Below are 21,497 nucleotides of genomic sequence, written 5' to 3' on the forward strand. Positions count from 1 at the left end.
ACTTGAATCACAACTGACAACGGTCGATAAAGTATGATAGGCGAAATGAAAGTAGTAACGTCAAGAAAAAGAAACAGAAAAATAGAAAGGATGACAGAAAGAACAATTAAGGACGCAGTTCTTACATGGAATGAAATTTGACAAATACAGTATTATTTCTAAACAAAAAGCATAAGAAAATGGAAAGTCAATGACATTCTTAGAAATGGTAAGAAGGATTATTGTTGTACGTGGAATGCGTAAAACTAACAAATTATTTCGAGGGGAGAATGAGCCCGATAGCCTCCTAAATTCGTCACTGAAGACAATTCTGCTCCCCTGATCCTTCTCAGCATTGTTTTTCAACTTCATAAATATTTTGAACATCGCTATATATATATATATATATATATATATATATATATATATATATATATATATATATATATATATATATATATATATATACGGGACCATCTTACCCGTCCCCCCCAATGTTGAAGACACACTTGCGCCTTTGCCAACTAATACCTAGTTAAAATCGTTTCATGGAAGAATATGCACAACATACAAATGTTTATGTGAGTGTCTTAATGACTTACTCCAGATTTCCTTGTTCAACTCAAAAACAAGTTATATAGACGTTCCTCAATGAGGAAAATATCACAAAACGTTCTTCAGTTGAGGTTACGTCATCGTTTTCATTGATGGTCCCGATTTACATTACATTTCTTCTTTACCATAACTTATAATTTCCAAAGGAAAAAAGACTACAGAAATTATTTTCACATTCTTTGAATTGTATCAACACATGTAGAAATAGACAGTTCTATGTTTATGTTCCATGACTACTAGTTTATTTTATCATATTCATATGAGGAATTTTTGGTAAAATGAGTCGGTGGTACTAGCCGAGTGATCTTGGTCGTTCGGTTTCTGATCAAGAGGCGCAATCCACTAGGGGTTCGAATTACTCTGGAGAGCAAGGTCGGATGTCCTCGGTAATTACGTTCGTGTCCCTGTAGTGTTTGGAATATGTAGAGAAAGGGCATGAGGTGCCAGCGTCGAACAATATCACGGTTACAGCGATTTGTATTAAAAAAATGTGAAAGCAGGAAACTCCCATTGCAGCTACCTGGGTTTAACTCCAGTCGTGGCAATTGTTAATTTTCTGTATGGGAAGGTAATATTTATGTAATTGGTATTGCAATTCTGTTATTCATTCATTATTATTATTATTGTTATTACAGAAGGAAAGAAAAAGTACATAGTCGAAGCTATTTATAGGAACAGAAAAGATATAGAGATGTTTCTTAGGCTTACACATGAACGCAATAATATTATTATGTTTATGGATTTACAGATAGAATTATCATGTTATGATAACAAGAAATGGAATATAAAGATTTGTTAGCTGATAACAGTAATGTATTTTGTTTCGCCCTTCCTCTAGGTAGAAAAGTGAGGTGACATCTTAATGGGATCATTCTTGTGACTAGAGTTGTAAGTTCGACCACTATTTGCAAATTGTGCACAGCTAGGAACTGATTTTTGGACCATACTCAGCAGTAAGGACGTGTTTAACCCTTATGTATTCGTCAATTCTTGTCCAAACACATTACGTCCCAAACAGTACGAATCAAGGTTCATACGAGTGACGTAACTTTGTGTTATTGGCGTTTTATCTGTGAAGGAAGTGGTCTCAGAGTTGAGATCCAGAGAAATTGAATATTTTTCATGTTAGTATACATCAGAAGTAGCAATATTACAAATTATAAAAAAATCCATAATTATCTCAGCCGGAATCCAACCCATGTCCCCAACGTTATGAAACTAACGCTTAAGCTACTACTCTAAAACATCACATATACTCATATTGATTGCAATCTGGTGTTTCAGGGCACTGGATTATTTTTTTAAAAAGTTAACTAATTTAACGAACCTTCCTCAGTACCTTATGTTTCCTAATTTTACACGTTCACTCACTTTTACAGTTTTTCCAGTCACTCTTTAAGAACAGGGACAAAAATACAAAAAAAAAAAAAACATTGAGGACAGTAAAATTCACAAACACTATTCGCGCGTTCTTCCCTTGTCTGAAGTAAAACAATAACATATGGTGAACATGCAATTTTTGTTCTTCCATCTTCTATGTGTTGTCAAATCCAGAGTAGGAATGGTCAGTGGGTCAAATGGGTCGAGTTTTCTAAGTGGGTCAATGGGTCGTAGGTCAAGAGCATGTGACCCATTGCTACCCACCACCCACCATGACCCACTGTGACCCACCGACTTACTCTGCTCACTGCATTGTAGACAGCATCTTCTGAATAGTATTTTTTCCACCCTCAACCCGACTTGGAAACTACCGGAAATCTACACGAAACGGTTTGAATCTTTATTTTTGTGGAATATTTGGCGCGGTTTCTTCTTTCGTATCCCACGTCCGGCCCTTTACCTTCCCTGGTCTATGGGAGGTTTAAGGCTGCTCAATATACGTATTAAATGTCGAACCTTGTTTATCCTTGACTTCTCTACATCCGTCTATAACGCCGAGTCCTTTACACACCAGTGGATCCGTTGTTTTTGACCGAATTATGAGTTCCCTCTCAACCCCCGTTCATTCAATTATATGATTGTTGCCCGTCTTACGTTCTCTCATTAATACAGTATTGCACCTATGGTGGTGTGGCACTAAGCCCTGAGGGCCATTCTTCACGTACCTTGTACCATTTACTTGCGTCTTCCACTTTCGATTCGACTCTCTTACGTATCCCCCAGCGTTTTCCACAGATCATTGGTCGCAAGTTTGGGCTAACATCTCTGCCCCCGTTTTGCCTTCCTATTCCCAGGCGACCTGGTTTCAAGTGGTTCATCAGTTAATACCCACCCGTGCTCGTCTCTTTAAGCTGCATCGTCTCCCTGACGCTCAGTGCATCAGATGTACCCAGGAAGACACGCTGTCCCACCGTTACATTTGTTGCGTCGGTGCTCCAATTATTTGGAATTGCCTCGCGACTTTATTAGGAAGAATTTGTCGACGACCCCCCATCAGTTCACAGGGTGTTACATTTTGTTTACAGATTTCCGATTTTTCCCACCTACAAAACGTCACGCCATTCTTTTTCTAGTTGCATGCTTCATCGTTTATATTCACCGCTACGCCCCATTGATGGACGCTCGCACTTATTACGACTTTCTTAAACGCACTCGTTACAAGCTTTTTTCGTCTGTGTTGGACAAGCGATATTTTAGTAGATTTCTAGAAGTAGTACTTCCGTGAGTCCTCCCTTTTCTGTTCGTTTGTGATAGCTTCCATTCGGAAGTGCTCTCAATTGTTATGTTAGTCTTAGTAATATGTTTGTGTCTGAGTATAGTTATAGTGTTTAGTTACGGAGCCAACCGTATTATGTAAATTTCTGTAAAGTCTTATACAGTACCGTATATGTATAATACAAACTTAGTAGGTAAGTGGTTAGCGTATTGAACTTCTATTCGGCGGACTCGGGTTCGAGTCCCGGCAAGGTTGAAACTTTTTCAAATGTTTCAATTTCATTACATACTCAGTGTGACAAGCAAGATCTTATCTCCTCCAAAAAGAAAAAGATATTGGAATGAGGAGAATTGGAGGTCTCTCAATGGACGCAATCATTTACAAACTTATTTTTAGCAGTTGTTCTAGATTTGATATTTTCAGCTACCGTACTTTCAAGCATTTCCTGACTCATGCGTGCTCAGTATTTTTATTTCTGTAAACATACAGTATATAAAGAAATAATACATCACATACACAATAATATTGAGATTAATATATGGCGTTCTTTGGAAAACACGATCTGAACCATAGAGATCCATCTTAGAATTGAGAACTGTTTCGTTAGTCACGTACTTTACAATTTTACCTGCATAAACACTTGGATCAGGGTTACCAACTGCTGTCAGTGCCGAGAAAAGTTACGTGTAAGTTGGGTTGCGTCTGTCTAGGCGTTCTCACAAATGCAAATGACCTGGACCCCAAGTAATGGCATTAGAACACTTACGGGAGGAGATACTTTTGTGGTTCAGTGTACAGTTATAGCGAAACTTTCCCATTTCATCTTTCCATTTCCACTACTTCTAAAATGAAATCCTAAGAGCTTAAAGACACTCTCCGGTTAAATCTTAAATACGCCACTATCTTTACATACTGACAGTGCCAGATTCCGTACGTGTTCACCCTCCTGTAATATTTTTGCGCGTAGATTAAAAATAGGTCGTCAAATAAACAAAATATTTGTATTTCATTTTGATGGCTTTAAGTTAAGTTTTGTTGGTTTAATGGAATAGGTACTTAGATAAGTATAGGTTAGTAGAATAGGTTGTTAGCAGGGTAGATTGGGTAAGTAGGATAGGATAGATTAGGTTGGATTACTGCAGTACGTTAGGTTAGGTTAGTACGGCATATAAGTAAATAGCGTAGTAGATTAGGTTAGTGTAGGGTAGGTTTAGATTAGGTTAGTACGGTGCATAAATTAGTACAGTAGATTAGGTTAGTATAGCGTTAGTAGAGTAGGTTATAATATGTTAGCAGAGTAGGTTAGTTAGTAGGATAGGGTAGGTTAGTAGAGTAGTTTAGTTAGGTTACGTCAGTAGAGTAGAGTACACTCTATAGTACGTTTAGCTTAGTGAAGCATGCTACGTTAAAATACTGTTTGTACGTTGTACTTACAAGTACCTTATGTAGTTTTCTCCGTGATACTAGTTCCTATTTTGTTTCTAATGGTTTCACACTAGTAACGCTATAATGTAAACATAAAAAGAAAGCTTTCTTACACTGTGCAAATTTAATTCACCGGTAGAAAATAATATGTAACTCAGTTCTCTTTCATACACACTCAATTATTCTAATCGCTATAGCTGTTATTATGGTTTCAGATTAGTAACTCTACATTTGTAAACATAAAATACAGCTTTACTACAATGTGCAGAAATACTTCATCGGCTAAAATTAATATCTAATATAGTCTTCTTCAGTATAAAGTTACTCATTTTAACCTCAAAACTACCATTTTTATGAAGACTTATGTGTCAATCTGCACCAATGTTTGTTTTCAATACGGATATATATGTTCGCATTTACCTGACATTTATGTTTCATGGCCTATTTTCTTTCATGCATTCCTTCGCACCACCCGATTGAGGTGATTTTTATAGTACTTATTCCATATTATGGGATAATTATGTACCAAAGATATTAATTTTTCCTTCACTTTATCAATTTTTAGAACATAGTGAAGGTGAAGAAATCACAGCAGAAAATTATTTAGAGTAACCTGCAGTAAAGAGAACACCTGAAACCCTGTTTTCTAAAACATTACTGAGCATGTAGAACAGGTGTATATGTATGTGTGTGAGTAGCCAATCAGTGCGCTGTTCATTTGATCGTCGACTGGAAGAAACAAACATATTTCTTTCTTTAAACAGAAAAGCAAATTTGAAGCGTGATTCAGCATGTGCTATAACCTGATTCTATTTAAAATAATGTATTTGTTAAGCGTATTCTGTCCCGTTAAAGAAGGAAAAGAGAAGAATGAGATAAAAACGTTTCGCTATAACCGTACCGTAAGTGATATAGGTTATGTGCTTATCTTTAATCTAAACTTACCCAAAGATTGTAGCAGCTACGTAAACAATACTAATGTATCCGCTGCTGAGGGTCAAAGTGTAAAGCAATACTCCTATAAGAGACATGCCATAGAACACCAGTGTTACGGTTCTGAAAGAAGGAAGAAGAATAAAATGAAATAACTTAGACGATAATAGGGTAGCATCTCAAATGCAAGTTTTTATAAAACAATGATTGTAACATTTTTCTCTAACAAAACATCTTAATCGACGTCAACCCAGCATCCGTTGAGGTGTATCATGGTATATCTAATTTCAAGATTTCACATAAGTACTAGGTACATTGAGACATTTGTCATACTGGTCTATAAATTTCAAAAACCCTTCCAGGAAAAATTCAAGGGTTTGCATACCTGAGAAGGGTCGAACAGCGTGGATGGTGATATGCCGGTTCGTTTTAATCATGTAATCCACCATTCCTGACATTTTCGTCTGTAGTGGCCGTGCACGTCCTTCCAGGTCCCGGTGTGTCCAGCACTTGCTGCCGCCCCTTACTGAATTGGCCAAACCATCTCCGCACCACTTGTTTCTACATCAGATCAGGACCATAGCCTTCCAACGAGACGGTTATGGATTTCTGCTCCCTATACGCTACGTGCCCATTCATAGCAGATAGCCGCTCGCACTTCCTCCTTTGACCACGGCATCGAAACGCGCCTTTTCTCTATAATATACCAGGGTCAGACTGAGACACTTTGCGCAGGCGCTACGACGGCGCCATCTGCAGGATCGCGGGCCAACGATACCCATTTCTATCTCGGTGTGTTGTTCGTGGAACCACTGTCTTGTTTCTCTCATTGCTGTTCGTTTTCCTGGGGAAAATAAGAGCGGAAATTTATTTTCGGGCTCTCCCTCTCGTACGATGAAAATATAAGTAGCGGAAAGTCGGATAAAACCGGATAGATGGATAAAACCGGGACCTGGATTTTCTGGCTGTATTAGTGCCACTATCTGTCGGCCAACACATGGAATTAGTTGCAAACAGCCGCCATGTCATTCTTAGTTTAAGAGAAAGCTGAGTAAGTGGCTCCTTTGTCGTTGGTGATTTGTTGAAGAATTTGTGTAGAAAAGTTTTGATTTGTCCCCCATTAATAATATAATGCTGTTCCTAACCACTGGAAGATTGACTTATGTAAATATACAACATATAATAATAACTCTTCCTGCTGTTATTTCATGTCTTGAATAAGGATTTTTGTGCTCTTTGAGATGTGCTAGGCCTGTAGTTCTGAATAATGGCGTAGTGGGATAAAACCAGGACATCAACAGTCGGACGGAATCGGGTAGTACAGTGTAAATCTGAGAAGGTTAGATACAGTGTCTTAATTGTAAAGGATGGGCACACAAAGCTTGTAGCAATGTGGACGAATATGCTGAAACTTTTATTTGTGATTGCTGTTCTTAGATTTAACAAAATCGTGACCTAAAGTTATTTTTTCTGTTATTGGTCTAACATAGTCTATCCCTCTATATTTTCCGTACTTTTTAAGCTCACATATTTTTTCCAGTTCTATTGATTCTTACTGTACTAATTCTTGGAGTAATTACATATTTTTCTTGTAAAAGAAAAGTTATATATATATATATATATATATATATATATATATATATATATATATATATATATATATATATATATATATATATATATATATATCAGGCACGTAGCCAGGATTTCGTGAAGGGGGGGGTCCGTGACATGAAATACTGTGGTCATCGTACCAGGGGCTCGACAATTCTAAACTATTTTACTGGAACATATATTGGTTCGTTGAACCAGGATTTCCTAATGACGGGGGGAAGGGGGACGTGACATGAAATTCTAAAGGCTCAGGAGCTCGATCAATCTAAACTACTTTACTATCGATATATTGGTTTGTTAGGACAATAAAATGAGGATATATTGGTAAATATTTTAATAAACTATGAAGAAGTTTCGAGTAAAATAATAAATAATAAAAAAAAAACGTATTGAAAGGGATTCTAAAATATTTACGTCCTTCGTCTGTTCATTCAAATTTAACAATTTTCCTTTCATTATGACCTCAACTATTATAAAAAGTACATATTCACTATTACAAAAAAATACATATTCAATTATGTCTTGTAAAATATTTTACAATAACTGTGTTTCTTTCTCTGTCGAATCAAATGTTAATAGAACTTTCTTTCCACATTATTATTATTATTATTATTATTATTATTATTATTATTATTATTATTATTATTATTATTATTATTATTATTATTATTCCGTCAACTCCTGTCTGTTCCAAATGACAGGTTAAAGGAGCAGAAGAAAACTGGTTTTGAAATAATATGTTTGATATTGCAATTATGCGATAACGAAAAATTATGATTAAAAAAAAAAAAACATCCAGATCTTACACAACGGCACTATGCTTTCCGAAGTTTGAAATTTCCCTGACTAGTAGCAGAAATTCAGAGAATTTCGTAACTTTTCTAGAAATTTCAAATTCCCTGACTCTTCCAGGATTACCATGTATTGTAAGTAATATAAATCTCCTTGTAAGAAAGAGTAATCAAAAGCTTCCTGTAATTTTTTTTTTTTAAATTTTAACGCTGATCCTTCTTTTTCTCATTTCATTTTGTTTCATCCTTCCTTAATTTTTTTCATTTCTGGTCTCGAAGGGGGGGGGGGGGTCCGGACCCCCCGGATTCCCCCCCTCCCTTGGCTACGTGCCTGTATATATATATATAATTATATTACATCAACCCCGTTTTTCCGACCTGGTCGGACAAAACTGGATTTTTGCATAAACTTTAAAAAATGTTTTTGCTCTCGAAATTTACCAGCTTTTTCCATGGAAATAAACATTTTTGGGTCAATAACAAATCTATTTAGCATTTGAAAACTAATTTTAAAAAAGCTATACTATCCATATAGATGCTGAAGAACAAGCAAAAACATTTTAGTTCCCTGTTTTGTCCGACTTTCCCCTAGCATATATTAATGTACCAAAGAAGTGCTCTACAACTGCTAGACGCATTTCTGCATAGATCTATATTCTAGCGACAAAGAGAGTACGGTGTTCAAGGAAAGAGTAGCCTAGCTCAATGGTTTCCAAAAGTGGTCGTAGTTTGAGGGAAATTTAATAGGTAAATTTAGCAAAAAGGGAAAAAGGGAAGTTTTCAAAAAACGTGAAAAATCCAGGGAATTCTCGTGTTTACTGATTGGTTAACATAAATGCTTAAATATTTCTTTGCTCTTCAGAAATAAACCAATACAATACCAGTAGTTTGTGCATAAGGGTGTTTTTAACCTTTAACGCACCAAGCCTAAATTGTCAACGTTGTTTATCAAGCTGGGGTCTTCCAGGGACCCTAAGTATTATTTTAATTTCTCAACTTATTTTTTGCACATTTTTTAACGAACGTATCATTGATCTAGTTATGTAGCAGATATCCCAAAAGGATTCAGGGCACATATAAAAATCGAGAATAAATTAGTTTTTATAGTTGCAGTAGTATCACCCTTTGGAGGTCCCTAGACGACCCCGCTTGGTGTTTTAAGGGTTAAAGTAGCATCATTTGGACCCATTGTTGGCTGAGTGTATTTGTGTGTATTTTGTTGTTGTTAAAAGTAAAAAATCTTTAAGATTTACGTCCCACGATTATGCTGGCTACGCTAAACGAGACGGTGATGATGAGAAATGAATAAAGTGGTAAGAAATGGGAGAACCCCATCAAATCCCAACAACGCGGTGTTTGTCCACCGCGAGCTGGGATTGAACCAGGGACTTCCACGCACTAGAGAGGAATGCTTTACCACTGAGCCACCGTGCCCCCTTGTTAAAAATAAGGGAAGGAAAAGGCAAAAAATAGAAGCAAAAGCCAAATGAATAAAACATATGATTGGTACTTCCTTTATTATAGCTAAATTAATCTTATCACTTGATTTCTCTCATAGAAATTGGACACTCAACGAACTAGGGAAAATTTAATAGGAAAAGGAAAAATTTGATAAGAAAAGGGAAAATTTGATAAGAAAAGGGAAAATTTGATAAGAAAAGGAAAAATTTTATAAGAAAAGGGAAAATTTGATAAGATAAGGGAAAATTTGAAAAGAAAAGGGAAAATTTGATAAGTAAAGGGAAAAATTGATAAGAAAAGGGAAAATTTGATAAGAAAACGAAAAATTTTGTGTCAGTCGACAGACGTTTCCTTAAGAAAATCTACGAACACTGGTTTCCAATCGTTTTTGGATGACTAGAAACTTTATGGTAAACCCACGACATTGTGACATACCTATTCGACTTTTATAAATAATAATAATAATAGAAGCTGAACTTGCGCTCTCTACACAGCGCATCATTCACATATGATCATGAATATCCTTGCCATTCCTCACAACATCTGTACATGTCCCTTTACAGACACAAGTGTAGGATGGCTTGATAAAAATAAAAGGGAAATTTTTTCGATTATTTTTTTTTTTCAATATCTCGCACCGTCTGCAAGATTTGAACCTACTTAGGGTTGAAGTTTCTAATTCAGGTATGATCAGTGTTTTCTTTCTTCTCGCATGCAGTATGTAATATGCAAATAAATTATACACACAGTTAACTATAATGTCAGTGATACATGGTGTTCATTGGGCAAAACACCCCAAACAATAAAGATTCATCTTAGACTGGAAAAATGGTTATCCTTCGTTTTTCATTATCATTTGGCTATCAATAAACACCGGAGAGATATACTAACCCTGTAAATAAATGTATGGTGTTGGAAAGTATAATTCATATGATTAGAGATGTGGGTCGGGTAAATACCCAGTGGGTAGGTAAATAAAAAATGGGTATTTACCCGGGTATTTACCCCTTTTGAATTTACCTACCCAAAAAATGGGTATTTTACGAAAGTTCAATTATTATGATGTTTTAAGAATTGTTAACCGTACCGGTGACGTTTTTCTGTATTTTGGGGTCTCTCGACCGTGATGTCTCATTCATTCACTATAAATATACAAAATAATAACCAATTGTCTCCGCTCAGGTGCGGTACGGGTTTGCAGGCAATTTTAACCATTGCGCACCAGCGGTACAATTTTGGACATTATATGTTATTCTAGGTTAAAGCGATATCTAAAACCTATTTTTAAAAATAATTTTTCTCGAAGAACTTCATAGGTAAAGAGATCAAAATATTGAGACGAATGTTTTGAAAGGGGGAAATGGTGGGGGTGGGTTGTTACATTTTTCAGACGAAGCCTTCGTGTATACCTATACGTACATCAAAGTTTGATCAACGTTGATCAAGCCAATCTTGAGAAATAATTCACACCACATTTTACGTCATCGCTCACGAACAAATCAAATGGAGAATCAGAATCAGAGTTGAAACTTGAGGGATTAATATCTCCTCGGGGTACCTACATTACCACCCACTTGTTGTCTCAAGATTGATCTGGGCCTATTTTACTATAGGTTTACTTATCCGTCTATGCTTTTACTTCACCAAGATATGAACGGATTAGTTTTACACCAAGACTTAAAAAAAATAACAAATCGTAGTATGACTTCAAGCCTTAGGTTGTCCAATCATAGAAGTCGTTCATAAACCCCCTGTGTTGAATGTTTGGGAGACAGCCCCACTTTTAAATGTAAAGTCTGCAAAGGCCATCAATTTTCAAGAACCCTATCAAGTTATTGTGTATTTTAATTTGAGAACAGATGTTTTGAGAGTCCTTCAATCCAACAGTTTTTCCTGAAACGTGAAATTTTGAAATTTTAAAACTCTCCGAAATGTTTCACAGAAAACAATTTAGACACCCGACACATAAATAAAAGATAAATGAAAGCTGGATCATGTATCTAAAGCATTACATATCAGAGGCTATAACTAGTTGAATAAAGACAACCAAAATTATCAAAATCTTTCCGAGTCGAATATTATGGACTTCAAGTTAATCATAAAAAAAGTGTGCTCTATGTCTACTAGTTTCGAACTTAAAAGGACATTTTAGAGTAGTTTTGTCATGAAAGGAGAAAATGAGTTCGATATATTTGATGTAGTCGCACTTATTATATGAAAATATGCCGAAGTAAAAAACATTACATCAATTTCCATCAAATGTACAGGCTTTCCTTAACTTTTTATGGCTTCTTAGGATCAACGTTACTAATTAGGATTTTTTATAGAATCTCAATATTGACGTTTCTTAAAACAAATACCGGCTTATAGAAGGGTAACGAAGTCTTACAGGAAGTATATTACAGGAAGTGTTGAACGAAAGCCTTGCCAACGCGATCACATTAGTGGGTGTCCCCTGTCACTTCTTGGTCACTCTTTGTGGTTTGAATTTTTTAAAGAAAATTCGTCCTTCGTATGCTCCCCATCAAGGTATCGCCTGGTTATAAGTTACTTGGATGCACAATACAGTGAAATGCAAGAGGAAGTTAAAATGAAGTTAGAGGAATTCTCCAAATCTACATTTATAGTGTAACGGTTGGAGTAAATTGAGAAATGAATCTATCGTTTAAATTTCATTTCAAAGTCTGAACCTGTTTTTGTTGATTTCGCGTTATCAAAAGATGCAAATTACTTGTCTGAAGAGATCATGAATGTTCTGTAAACAATAAAACCCTGAAATAATTAGTAATCATAGGAGACAAAGCGTATAACATGAGAGCAGCTTTTATATTAGTAAAACAGAAGTATTGTAATATAGTATCTTTGGATTGTCTTGCTTATCTCCATTTGCTTTGTTCTGACATCCTCGGATGTCCATCGGTACAGACATTACTGGGAAGTGTAACTGATGTTGTTAATACAAACATAGACATCACTTGCAAGCACTATTTACACAAAAATCAAAGGAAAAAAGGGTTACAATTTCGTTAAAGTTGCTTGGAAAAACAAGATGAGGAAGCCATTTACACTGCCTCCAAAATTTGCTTGTCAATAACACTAGGCTTCAGACGCTCGCTGTGAGTGAGGAATTGCCATTACCTTCAGAAATCAAGAGATCGAGAAAAATGGAGAAAGCAATTTCATCAAACGCGAACCTAAGGAAGAACTTAAATTTCGTGTCATTAATACCAGGAGCTGCTGACAGACAGAATACTTAATAATAGTGTATGGTTAGTTTGGTGACAACTGACTTCACTTTCTTTGGTCATCGTCATGTTCTGTCATAAATTTTATATTTTCAAGTTGGTTTGGTCCACTTCGAATTCTATACTGTGCAACTGATTGGACGCCTCAGGGGACACTAAGGTAAGAATTTACGGGGTAGATGGACAATTATTTTCTGCCAAGGATAATAGAAGGAAATCTAGCGTAAGTAGAAAGAAAAATAATGAAAAGTAGCTAGGAAATCCGTACTGTGTTACTTAATAAATATCAAATTCATTCTTTAATTGCTAGAAAAAATGATTAATTTAGTGGTTATTTAGTGCTGCTCTTGCAGGTGATACAAATGACCATTATATTTTTCATTGACAACGACAAAATTCATTTATTGGTAATTGAAACATAAAATACCCACTAAAATACCCATTTTGGGTAAATACCCGGGTATTTACCCTGGGTATTTACCCGCTGAAATAAATACCCAGGTATTTTACATCCCTACATATGATACGATGGTTTCATTTTAAATATTTAATTAGAACTGAACAATGTATACAAAACTTGCAACCGATAAGTGATACCGGCATCTTTCTAGAGCTTGTGATTTCCGAGATATCATTTTGTCAAAAGAACTGGCAACAAAAATATAAACCTAACATTTTAATATATAGATACAGTACATGTGAGTAGTATAAAGACTATGAGTTTTTATAAGAATTGAGCGTTTCTTCGTACCGTTGCAGGTGTTGACTTTGTATAATCTCTATCTTTTTTTAGAATTTATTATTAAAGACTTTATGATAAAAATATAATTTATCTGATGAACTCTAACTTACAGACTTCCTGGAAGGCATAAAATTTACATTCAGATTCTAGAATTTCGCGATACATTGTATGGAGTTACGTGATTCGCCAGTACGTCACGATACATCTGTTGGGAAATATTGATTTACCCTACTGTCAACGTGGGGCCGTTGTGTCTCATTTGTGGAATATTAACCTTATTACGTGGGGATTTTTTTAAAGACTTCATGATCAAAATATAATTTATCGTATGAACTCTAACTTTCAGACCTTGTGATAGCCAAAAAAATTTCCTTTAGAATATAGAATTTCGCGAGAAAGTCTACCCTAGTAACAAGGTTGGTTAGCCCACCATTGGGGATTGAGTGGAACTTGGTCAAAATGGTAGGTGGTGATCGGTGGGAGCCTATACCGAAAAAACTTACGTTGACCCAACGTTGGTTAAATGTTTGGTTGGCTAACCAACTATTCTCCCAACCTTCAAGCAATGATACTAGAATTGGCTGTTTTCCCAACCAAGATATATGTTACTTTAGCGTTGACTAAATGTCGAAGAACCGCTCCTTTGGTTGTGAAGAGGGTGGGAAATGGTTGCAGTAGTAGGCCCCCCGTTATATTGCGCCGAGTCAGCAAAATTTTTTGTGACGTCATAGGTCAAAGGTCAATGACCGTGGCCCGGGGTCAATGATCTAGGGGTACCTAGGACCACCCCCTCTAAATTTTGGCAGGGGTACCATGGCCCACCCCCTAAATTTTGGCAGGGGTACATAGGACCACCCCCCTTAAATTTTGGAAATTGCCAAATCTAAAAATTTGGTATGGTAGCCTAGGACCACAGTATGTACCTCTATCCGTATTGGGGGTCTATGTCGTTCCCTTTCATGGGTAAAAAATTGCCAAAAATTCAAATTTCGGGGGTTTTTGACCTAATTTATCCCCTTTGATGAGGTGTTATTACCTTATATAGTTATATAGGCGTATACAGGGGTCCATTACCTTTCATAAGACATGGGTATATTAATGCACCCCTTGAAAAATTTGGGAGGGGTACCTTGGCCCACCCCTTAAATTTTGGAAATTGTCCAATTTCAACATTGGGTATTATAGTACAGGACCCTAATATGTATTATGATAAATTTGGGTGGTCCTCCTCATTCCCTTCTAGGGGTACAAAACTGCCAAAAATATAAACGTAAGCAATACGTTATACCACGTGTTTGGTTTTTGGTCGATTTTATCTCCTTTGAAGACGTGTTATTATCCTATATAGTTATATGGTCATGTATAGGGGTCCATTCCCTTTCATAAGATATGGGTATATTTGTGCACCCCTTTAAAAATTTGGGAGGGGTACCTTGGCCCACCCCTTAAATTTTGGAAATTGCCCAATTTCAACATTGGGTATTATAGTACTGGACCTTAACATGTATTATGATAAATTTGGGTGGTCCACCGCGTTCCCTTTTAGGGGTACAAAATTGCCAAAATTTTAGTACAACCACGTGTTTGGTATTTGGTACATTTTATCCCCCTTTGATGAGGTCCTATTACCTTATATGGTTATATGGTCATGTATAGGGGTCCATTATCTATCATAAGACATGGGTACATTGGTGCACTCCGGGAGGGGTACCTTGGCCCACCCCTTAAATTTTGGAAAATGCTCAATTTAAACATTTGGTATTATAGTACAGGACCACAATATGTATCATGATAAAATTGGATGGCCCACATCGTTCCCTTTTAGGGGTACAAAATTTCCAAAATATAAACGTTGTACCACGTGTTTGGTTTTTGGTCCATTTTATCCCCTTTGATGAGATTCTATGATTACAGGGGTCTATTTTCTACCATAAGACGTGGGTATATTGTTGCATCCTTCTTAAATTTTGGCAATGGGGGGTCCACTGAAATTGTCCAATTTAAGCATAGTACAGGACCTCAATATGTTTCGGTGGTCCTATTGTCAAAATTTTAAGTACAACCACGTGTTCGGTTACTGACTCAATTTATCCTATTTGATAAGGTATGGACGGGTATCCCCTTTCAATTTGGTAGGACCCTTCGGGTGTAGTACAGTCACGTGATCAATGATTTGATTTTGATGCGCGACGAGGTCCCTGGTCAATGTTTTCTCTTTCAAACTAAAATATCAAACGAAAGTTTTTAAAACAAAAATTGAAACGAAAACATTTAAACAAAAATCTTGAAATTAAAAAATTTTCAAACAAAAAATTTTGAAACAAAAAAAATTCAAACAAAAATTTTGAAACGAAAAAATTTGAAACAAAAATTTTGAAACGAAAAATTTTCAACAAAAAAAATGAAACGAAAAATTTTCAAACAAAAATTTTTGAAACAATAAATTTACAAACAAAAATTTGAAACCAAAAATTTGAAAAAAAAATTGAAAAAAAAATTTCAAACAAAAATTTCAATACAAATTTGAAACGAAAAATTTTTCAAATAGAATTTAAATCAAACAGTGATCAGCTTTCACGGTTAACCGTTAAACTTTATCCGGTTTTCAACTATTCGAATAACAAATAAACGGTTTTCAACTATTCGATTAACAAATAAACGGTTTTCAACTACTCGATAAACAGATGAACTGTTTTTTTTTCCTTTTCACACCAGTGAGTGCAAGAATTTACAAACTAAAACAAAAATATTTGTACTCGCTTTAAATACGCATCATTTTTGAAACAAGGTGTTAGTGTTCATCATGGATACACAGTGGAAACATCCATTTACCTGTATTCTCGCAGGGCCTAGTGGGTGTGGAAAAACGTATTTTGTGAAGCTATTACTGTCACATCTCCCAACCATGATCAATGCAAAATTTCGTAAGATATATTGGTATTATGCAGAATGGCAAGACGTGTATGCAACAATGCCGGTTCCAGTAGAATTTCACGAAGGACTTCCACGAATGAAAGATTTTCAGCCTCAAGATGGACCACATTTGATTATTATTGATGACCATATGCGAGAAGTGAATAGTGATATTGTTGATATGTTCACGAAAGGATCACATCATCGAAATATTAGTGTGATTTTTATAACACAAAATGTATTTCATCAAAGTAAAGCAAATAGAAATATGAGTTTAAATTGTTCGTATTTGGTGTTGTTTAAAAATCCACGTGACAAGTCACAAATCAAGCATATGAGTTATCAAATCATGCCTGAGCATCCACTGTTTCTACAAGAAAGTTATGCAGACGCAACAAGAAATCCACATGGCTATTTACTGATGGATCTTAAACAAGATACACCCGATGAAATGCGATTTCGTACAAATATTTTTCCTGACGATCTGCATCATTATGTTTACGTACCAACAAAACATGCTTAAATTATTGTGCATGTGAAAAGAATGACTTAGTCTGTCACGATGTCTCCTACAGTGAAACACGCTGATCTGCTACGTGCTCTGCACAAAGCTAAACCAAGATTGCGTAAAGCTATTATTGCCAATGCAGATGCTTCAATAATTCATAGTATTTGTGAATGTTGTTATAATGTCTTAAAAGGCAATGTTCCACTGACAAGTGCGCAGAAGTCAAGATTAAAGCGTTACAAGAACACGCTCCGCTATCTCGTAGACAATACAAAATCATTGGATAAAAAGAAGAAACATTTAGCCGTACAACAAGGAGGATTCTTACCTGCATTACTTGCACCTATTGTAGGAAGTGTGTTATCCAGCATTTTGTTTAAACAATAATCATCATGGAACATAGCAAGAAGATGGTTATAGTGCCACCAGAAATGCTTCAACGAATGCATGCATCATCATCCCGTGTGAGTGAAAATCGAGAATCTAATCTTGATCGTGAAATGCAATCTATATTGAATACATCGTATCCAAGTGATGAAGAAAAATGGAATCAGTACAATAGAATATTACAGAAATATCTTTATGTGATACGTAAACAAGAAGAACCAATACCACTTACAATTACATCAATGAAACCTGATGGTGACGTCCCGAATGTTGACGATAGCACGAAACAAGAATTTTTAGCCGCAATACCACAAATGTATCGTAAGAAAGCCGAACTACTATTCCGTCGTTTAAAACAAGATGACGCAATTACGTGGGATCATAAAGGAACAGTGTACATCAACGATAATAAACTACATGGATCCAATATTGTAGATTTAATGTGCGATGTGACTCGACCGAGGAAACATTCTAATCCTCAAGGCTGGGAATTGTTTTGCAACTACCTTGCATCGTCAAACACACCTCAAGAATTGATTGGTAATCCACGGAGATTAAACTATATTGTCAAGCATAATAGTACAACAGCATCTGAAGGATCTGTACCACCAAAACCGGCACCTGAATTATTTTCTTCCGGAGAAGAAGAAGAAGAAGATGATGATGATGATGTTTTAGAAGTCCGACCAAAAAGAAAACGTATCATTCCACAATGGTCAACGTACAAACCATGAACAAAAAGTTGAAATCCATTTATTACAATCCAGCACACCCTGCATCATTTTCTACTGCAAAGAAATTATGGCAAGCCACAGGAAAATCTATACCTCTAGCCAAAATAAAACTTTGGTTAAACAAACAACCTACCTACACGTTACATCGTCCTGTACGTCGTCATTTCCGTAGAGATTTTTATCTTGTCAACAATATTAATGATCAATGGGAATGTGATTTAAATGATTTACAATCCCTTCAAAACTATAATGACAATTACCGCTATATTCTTACAGTGATTGATGTGTTTAGTCGGTACGGGTGATCTGTACCACTAAAATCAAAAAGTGCCAAGGATATAGTGAATGCATTTGAAATGATTTTCCAGGAGAGGAAACCAATTGTGCTACGTAGTGATCAAGGAACTGAATTTACCAACAAGACAGTACAAAAGTTTCTCAGGAAACACAACGTGCAACATGTTACAACAAAGGATCCAGATATTAAAGCCAGCATCGCAGAAAGATTTAATCAGACATTGAAACATCGTATGTGGAAATACTTTACCAAATATCAAACATACAATTACATCAAAGTATTGCCTTTACTTGTAAAAGCATACAATGAAAGTCGGCATTCCAGTATTAAAATGGCACCTGCAAACGTTTCTCAGGACAATTTACTGGAGGTGTGGCATAACTTGTACGACAAAAAGCTACAACGTTCAAAACAAGATACGGATTTATCTGTTGGTGATACTGTTCGTATAAGTAAAACAAAACGTATCTTTGACAAGGGTTACCTCGAGAACTGGACTTGGGAAATATTCAGAGTAAAAGCCATTGTACCAAGAAACCCACCAGTGTATCGACTAGAGGATTTAAATCATCAACTCATCGATGGTGTTTTCTACAGAGAAGAATTACAACCAGTGCCGCTCCCTTCGACGTTCCTCATCGATAAAATATTACGTACAAGAACAAAAGGTCGCAGAAAGGAGTATCTCGTCCAGTGGAAAGGATATCCTTCCTCATTCAATTGGTGGATCCCTGCAACTTCATTGAAGAAGAAGAAGAAGAATGGAACCTGATCAAGATTTTTACGTTACACTTCCCAGTAATAGTTCCATGGATTATTTTCCAGAAAATACATTGACTTCATATATTACGAAATTACAACGACGTGTAGAGTTTCGCCAGAAATGGGATGTGGCAATTGTAGAGATTCATTATCCACATTCTTTGCTGAACATTAACAGTAAAAACAATAAAATATATTACAAATCATCAAGTAGTAATGATCAAGAACCGTGGAAGGTTGTAACGATCCCTGTACACTATTATAACAATATACGGGATCTTATTCATGCAATTAATATACATCATAAAGAAACCAATTTATTTATATCTCATGACGCAACTAATAATATATGCCTCATAAGACATCCCAAAAAGGAAATCCATACTTCTGTACAAATTTCACCAAGTGTTAGTTTAATGCTTGGATTTGAACCAAAAAGTGATTTAAAAGATATGGAAAAGGGACAATATACACCGGATGTACGATTAGGCTTACCATCACAAATGTACGTCTATTGTGACATTATTGAATCTGTCATTGTTGGAGATACAATGGTACCCTTGCTACGAATTGTCAACATGGATCCTGTGAATCACACTTTTGGAAGTCATGCAGTACAAATCTTTAATCCTGCACATTATGTTCCGGTGGAAAAAATGAATTTTGAGCAAATACAAATCGATATAAGGGATAGCACAGGTCATCCTATGCCATTCACCTTTGGAACGGTGTCTACAAAACTACATTTCCGTCGTCGTCGTCATGACTGATCCGTATTTGCAATACTACCAAAAACAAGCGTTATCCGGTATCGGCAACGTCTATGTGGGAAGTCCCTATCAAGCAGGACATGGCATTGGAAGTTTCCTTGGTGGCTTATTTCGTTCAGTGTTACCACTTGTGAAGCAAGGAGCTAAAACTGTGGGAAAAGAATTATTAAAATCAGGTGCCAATATGATTAATGATGTTGTGATCTCGAATCAACCGCTGGAAGAATCGTTTCATCAACGGATGCAAGAGGCAAAAACAAATTTACAAGAAAAAGCTAAAAATAAGTTGAAAACTATGCTGGGAAGTGGATATCATAAACGAAAATGGGATGACTGCTCTCAGTTTGAGGTTGACCTTCCAACGATCAACAACACCATCAATCCTACAAAGAGACGTAAATTATCACATAAGAAGAAGAAGAGATCATTGGCATCGTCACCAGATATTTTTGATTAATTCAACGATGGCTTTCTTACATCATCAATCCTGTGAATGTGTAAAAAGTGAATTGGACATTTTTTCAACATTACCCACGCAAACCAGTGTTCTGGACAATCGTATTATTGGCTACAAACCAATTAGTTCAATAGCTGAAAATTCACCAATAGAATTTGTAGTGAGTGGTAGCAGTGATGAATACATTGATTTGCCACAAACCTTATTATACATCCAAGCACAAATTGTGAAACCAGATGGTTCCCCCTTCATCAATACGGATAAAGCAATTGCACCTGTCAATGATTTTCTAAATGCTATGTTTAGTGAAGTACAAATCTACTTGAACAATAAACTGATTTCATTTCCGTCACATAATCATCCATATCGTTCGTACCTGGAAAAACTGCTCAATTATAGTGATGGAGCTAAAAATACACATTTACAAACAGCAATGTGGTTTCAAGATACGGCTGGTCATATGAACGGAACCACAAGTGAGAACAAAGGATTTCAACAACGCTATGAACTGACAAAACAAAGTATGAAATTCGATATGATTGGACATCTTCATTGTGACATTTTTAATCAAGATAAATTTTTAATTCATGGAGTGGAATTACGTGTGAAACTTATTCCTGCAAAGCCAAACTTTTGTCTCATGGCCGGTGAAAGTGGTGTCAATGCAAAAATCAATATTCTAGATGCATCGTTGCAGGTGAAAAAAGTCAGCATCAGCCCTAGTGTCAAATTGGCACACAATAAAATTTTACAATCTACACCGGCAAAGTATCCTCTGACAAGGGTTCAAATGAAATCATTTACCATCCCGAAGGATATACAATCCAAAACTATTGATAACCTGTTTATGGGAACATTGCCAAATCGTATTATTGTAGGATTTACATCGAATGAAGCATCCAGTGGAACTATTACCACCAATCCATTTGAATTTCAACATCTAAACATTAATTTCTTTACATTGTACGTGGATGGAAAAGCTGTACCTTCAAAACCATTGCAACCCAACTTTGAAGAAAATCTCTACATTTCATCGTACCACACATTGTTCTCAGGCTCTGGCATACATTTTACCAATACTGGAAATACAATTTCAAGAGCCGACTACAAGAATGGATATACACTGTTTGTATTTGACCTAACTCCCGATTCTTCTGCTGGAGATTGTCACTATTGGAATTTACAACGACATGGAGCCATCCGATTG

General features: G+C 36.0%; 1 protein-coding gene across 1 annotated transcript in view; it reads right to left on the reverse strand.

Moving 5' to 3' along the window:
• Positions 1 to 21,497, reverse strand: part of LOC145672606 (choline/ethanolamine transporter flvcr2a-like) — a 74,161-nt gene that overhangs the window by 9,761 nt on the left and 42,903 nt on the right. The window contains exon 8 of the mRNA XM_081741971.1: positions 5,621 to 5,731. Coding sequence (XP_081598097.1) covers positions 5,621 to 5,731 — 111 coding nt within the window. The remainder of the gene's footprint in view (positions 1 to 5,620; positions 5,732 to 21,497) is intronic.

The sequence above is a fragment of the Thermobia domestica genome, chromosome 1 (genome assembly GCF_964235325.1).
Source record: "Thermobia domestica chromosome 1, izTheDome1.hap1.1, whole genome shotgun sequence".
In the NCBI taxonomy this organism is placed as follows: Eukaryota; Metazoa; Arthropoda; class Insecta; order Zygentoma; family Lepismatidae; genus Thermobia; species Thermobia domestica.